The sequence below is a fragment of the Bubalus kerabau genome, chromosome 2 (genome assembly GCF_029407905.1).
Source record: "Bubalus kerabau isolate K-KA32 ecotype Philippines breed swamp buffalo chromosome 2, PCC_UOA_SB_1v2, whole genome shotgun sequence".
NCBI lineage: Eukaryota > Metazoa > Chordata > Mammalia > Artiodactyla > Bovidae > Bubalus > Bubalus kerabau.
Genome location: NC_073625.1, coordinates 100,375,201 through 100,379,379, shown reverse-complemented (window position 1 = coordinate 100,379,379; position 4,179 = coordinate 100,375,201). Strand labels below are relative to the sequence as shown.

Sequence of the window (4,179 nt, the reverse complement as noted above, 5' to 3'; positions counted from 1 at the left end):
CCCTTTGCAACCTCATGGACTGTAGCCCACCAGGCTCCTCTGTCCATGGAATTCTCTAGGCAAGAATATTGGAGTGGGAAGTCATTCCCTTCTCCAAGGGATCTTCCCGACCCAGGGATTGAACCCAGGTCTCCTGCATTGCAGGAAGTTTCTTTACTGTCTGAGCCAGCAGGGAAGCCCACATTCTCCAATACCAGACTGCATCCTCCTCATCCCCCAACAAATGGGCAGAACCAGGATTTAAACTTTAGGCCTCTCAAGAAAAATGTCAGAGAGTCTGTGTATGGTAAATTTAAAGATTTTTAAAATTTCAATGACACCACAAGTCATTTTTTTTTCTCTGTAGTTATTGCCTGGATTAAAGATCATCAAGGAAGGAACTTCTTTTAAAAATGTACTTTTGATGGAATAAAAGAGGGTAGAGCTGAGAAGACATACCTTTCCTGAAACTGTCTGTTAAAAAAACATTATGATTAGAAGGAGAAAATGCAGCTGCTTTTGTCACTGTGATGGATGATATAAAATATTTTGAATTTATATAATTTATTTTATTTTTACATATGAACTGCCATCTAAGACAGTTCCAATTTGTGATGTAATCGCCAGACATTTATTTTTTGTCTCTAATTTGAAGGAGTCTGGCAGTATCTCTGCTTCAGATGGGTAGTTTATATGTTTAACCAGTCAATGTTAAATTACTTTCAATAAGATTCATTCAGGCTGTCTCTATCATTGAAGATAATAGTGTGATATATATATCACAATAGGCATAAAAATATATATATATATTCTCTGCTGGTTCTGTTGCTTAAGATGTTTTAGATCAATTTGAAAAAAATAAATGGAATAAGTAAAATCAACACATGAAAATAAATAACTTCATTTTTAATTTGTTCTATATGTACAGTACTCCCATCCATTAGTTAGTCTATTTAAATTATAATGAATTGGCACAGGAGGATGGATGTCTTTTGAGATTGGATCTGCTGTGTAGATGAAACTAAAGGCCAGAAATGAAAAAAAAAATTATTGAGTTCTTAGTTCTCTTATTGATTCACTAGACAGCATGTGGGTAAATTATACTGCATCTTATTACTTTGTCTGACCACTGATATAAGAATGTGCCCTAATCCGTTTGTGCTGCTATAACAGAATACCATAAACAAGAGAGATTTATTTCCCGTATTTCTGGAGGCTGGAAGTTCAAAATCAAGGTGCCAGTAGCTTTGGTGTCTGGTGAGGGCCTGCTTCCTGGTTCCTAGATGTGTCCTCTAGGAACATCTTCTTGCTGTGTCCTCACATGGCAAAAAGGGCAAAGGAGCTCTCTAGGGTCTTTTTTTTTTTTTTTTTTTTTTTCTGTAAATTCATTTACTGCTTTAAAGTTTTAGCTGTTCAGCAGTTACAGGAATTATTTTTTTAAATTAAACATTCACTTGCACTTGCATTTTCTGTGTCAGGTTTACTTTGATGTAGAGCTTCTTAAAAAGACACTAACTGAGTCTGTCCAGTGAAAAGCCTCACGTTTTTTGGAAAACCAACGCTGCTACACTGTTTCCAGATCGGCCTCCAAAGCTGAACTTGGGTGTGGGCAGCTCTTCGAAAAGTTCAAATCCTTCACTGAATTCATCTAGCAACTCTTCCTTGGTCCAATTACATGAGGTTATTAGAAAAAAGCCTTTCACTTTCAACACTCTGGAGAGAGATTCCACATATTGTTTCCTCTTCTCAATTGCGTTGTCAGGATTAAGGCTTATGGCATCAAAAGTCCCTTTGTCAATACAAATATGAAATCCAGACAACTTTGTGGAAGGGTTCAAAAAGTCTTCTACCTTCAATTTAATGTTAGATAAACCTTCTTTTTCTATAATACTTCCGGAAAGCTGTATTGCAGACGGAGAATAATCAATTCCAGTAACATCAGAGAAACCAAATTTTGCCATGTTTATGAATTGGAAGACTCAGTAAAGATGTCGTGTGTGTTAGTTGCTCAGTTGTGTCCAACTCTTTGCAACCGCATGGACTGTAGCCCACCAGGCTACCCTGTGCATGGAATTCTCCAGGCAAGACTACTGGAGTGGGTTGCCATTTCCTTCCCCAAAAGACACTAATCTCATTCATGAAAGTTCCACTCTCTGACCTAATCACCCCAAAGTTCCCCCTTCCAAACCCATTACACTGGAGATTAGAGTGCAATATATTTTGGGGGAGTTACAAACATTTTGTCTATAGTAAAGGGTAGCAGGAAAATCTTGTGTATGCCACCTACCTCCTTGATAAGCATCTTCCTGCTGCTGCTAAGTCGCTTCAGTCGTGTCCGACTCTGTGCGACCCCATAGACAGCAGCCCACCAGGCTCCGCTGTCCCTGGGATTATTCAGGCAAGAACACTGGAGTGGGTTGCCATTTCCTTCTCCAATGCATGGAAGTGAAAAGTGAAAGTGAAGTCGCTCAGTCGTGTCCGACTCTTAGCGACCCCATGGACTGCAGCCTACCAGGCTCCTCCGTCCATGGGATTTTCCAGGCAAGAGTACTGGAGTGGGGTGTCATTGCCTTCTCCGAAGCATCTTCCTAAATAGTACCAATTTACTCATCAAATTCTCACTACATACACATCACCATCCTGGATATTGGTGGAGTTACAAATATAAATCTCTTGTAAATCTTGATCTTAAAAAGCTTATACTACAATAGTGTAATAGTATAAATTTATACTATAATAGTATAAGTATATACTGTAAGTATAAAATGTAGTATCATAGAAAAGCTGTTTTTATAGAGATGGCATAAACATGCTATTTTTATGCATCCTTTAAAACCTGAATCTAAAGCTATCTCCTCAGTAAACATTTGCCTGATCCCCCCAGGCTGAGTAAGCTGTCTGTCTTTTGTGCACACATGGTTTGTCATTTGAGTTTCTGTAATTCATCTGTATGGGGCTTCCCAGATGGCTCTGTGGTAAAGAATCTGCCTGCCAATGCAGGAGACACAGGAGACATGGGTTTGATCCCTGGGTCAGGAAGATCCCCTGGAGGAGAAAATGGCAACCCACTATAGTATTCTTGTCTGGAGAATTCCATGGACAGACAGCCTGGTGGACTGCAGTCCATGGGGTTGCAGAGTCAGCCATGACTGAGTGACTGAGCACAGCACAATTCATTTGAATAAATACAATGGATATTTATCACTTTTCCTGAATGTAACGCTCTATGGAGAAGGGACTATGTCTCAGATCTCTTTTTATCTCTACTTTGACTAGGCCAGAGAGAGATGGTCATAGTGTTTGTAAGATAAGTAAATAAATGAATCAATAAATGATGCAAAGTAGCAAGAGTATTTCAGGAGAGTAGAGGAAATAAATAGGAGAGAGGCCAGACAGACCATGGGGAACTTTGAGTTCTGGGCAACAGAATTCTAGAGCAAAATTGTGGTAAGTGAAAAGAGCATGAACTTTCATGTAACCTTTGGCAAGGTAAGAATAGCTCACTTTTTTTCTTAAGAATAATAGCTAGCTTTTATTGAGTGTTTGTATACATGCCAGGCAGTGTTCTAAGTGCTTTATGCATACCATTTTAAGTATTCCTCACATTAAGTATGTTCAATTATTCCCACATTACAGAAGAGAAAACTGAGGCCCAGAGAGGTAAGTTACTTGCACAAGATGGCATAGCTAGCAATGGTGAAGCAAGTATTTAAGTGTAGACATTCTACCATTTTAGAGCTACCTCTAAGTTAGCTGTATCAGCAGAATATATCTAAGCCTTAAATTTTTTCTTTAAGGTAGGATCTGCAGGACCTGCCTTATCAGAATGCTATCCTAATTTAATACAATAAAGTATATAAACTGTCCACTATAGTACACAAGAAAGACTATGTCAGTAAAAAAATTATTTTCTCCCCTCTTAATCAGCCAAAAGTTTTAAAACAATGGTAGGGTTTTTTGATATATAACAATATTAGAGCCATGCTTCTTATGAACTGCATTGAGGAAGACTTAGAATTGTTTCCCTGGACTAGTTTAGCACTGGAACGTCTAATGGGAAACCATATGAAACAGCATTTCAGGAATTCTGGAGGGCAGAGTATCCAAGAGACCACCGAAAGGATCAATCTGATTTGGGGCATATTGGTTAACTGGTTCTATTTTAAAAATGCTGAAAACCTAGCAGATAATGTTTATGTA

At 38.5% G+C, this 4,179-nt stretch overlaps 1 protein-coding gene across 1 annotated transcript; it reads right to left on the bottom strand.

The window, feature by feature from the left end:
- Positions 1-1,401: 1,401 nt before the first annotated feature.
- Positions 1,402-2,089, bottom strand: LOC129644823 (EEF1A lysine methyltransferase 2). The gene has a single exon (XM_055570262.1). It carries the CDS (start codon positions 1,938-1,940, stop codon positions 1,518-1,520), a length of 423 nt encoding a protein of 140 aa, XP_055426237.1. The 5' UTR covers positions 1,941-2,089; the 3' UTR covers positions 1,402-1,517.
- Between the last annotated feature and the right edge of the window lie 2,090 nt (positions 2,090-4,179).

Coding starts and splice junctions, on each gene's coding strand:
- LOC129644823 (XM_055570262.1), bottom strand. CDS start 1,940: ATGGCAAAATTTGGTTTCTCTGATGTTACTGGAATTGATTATTCTCCG.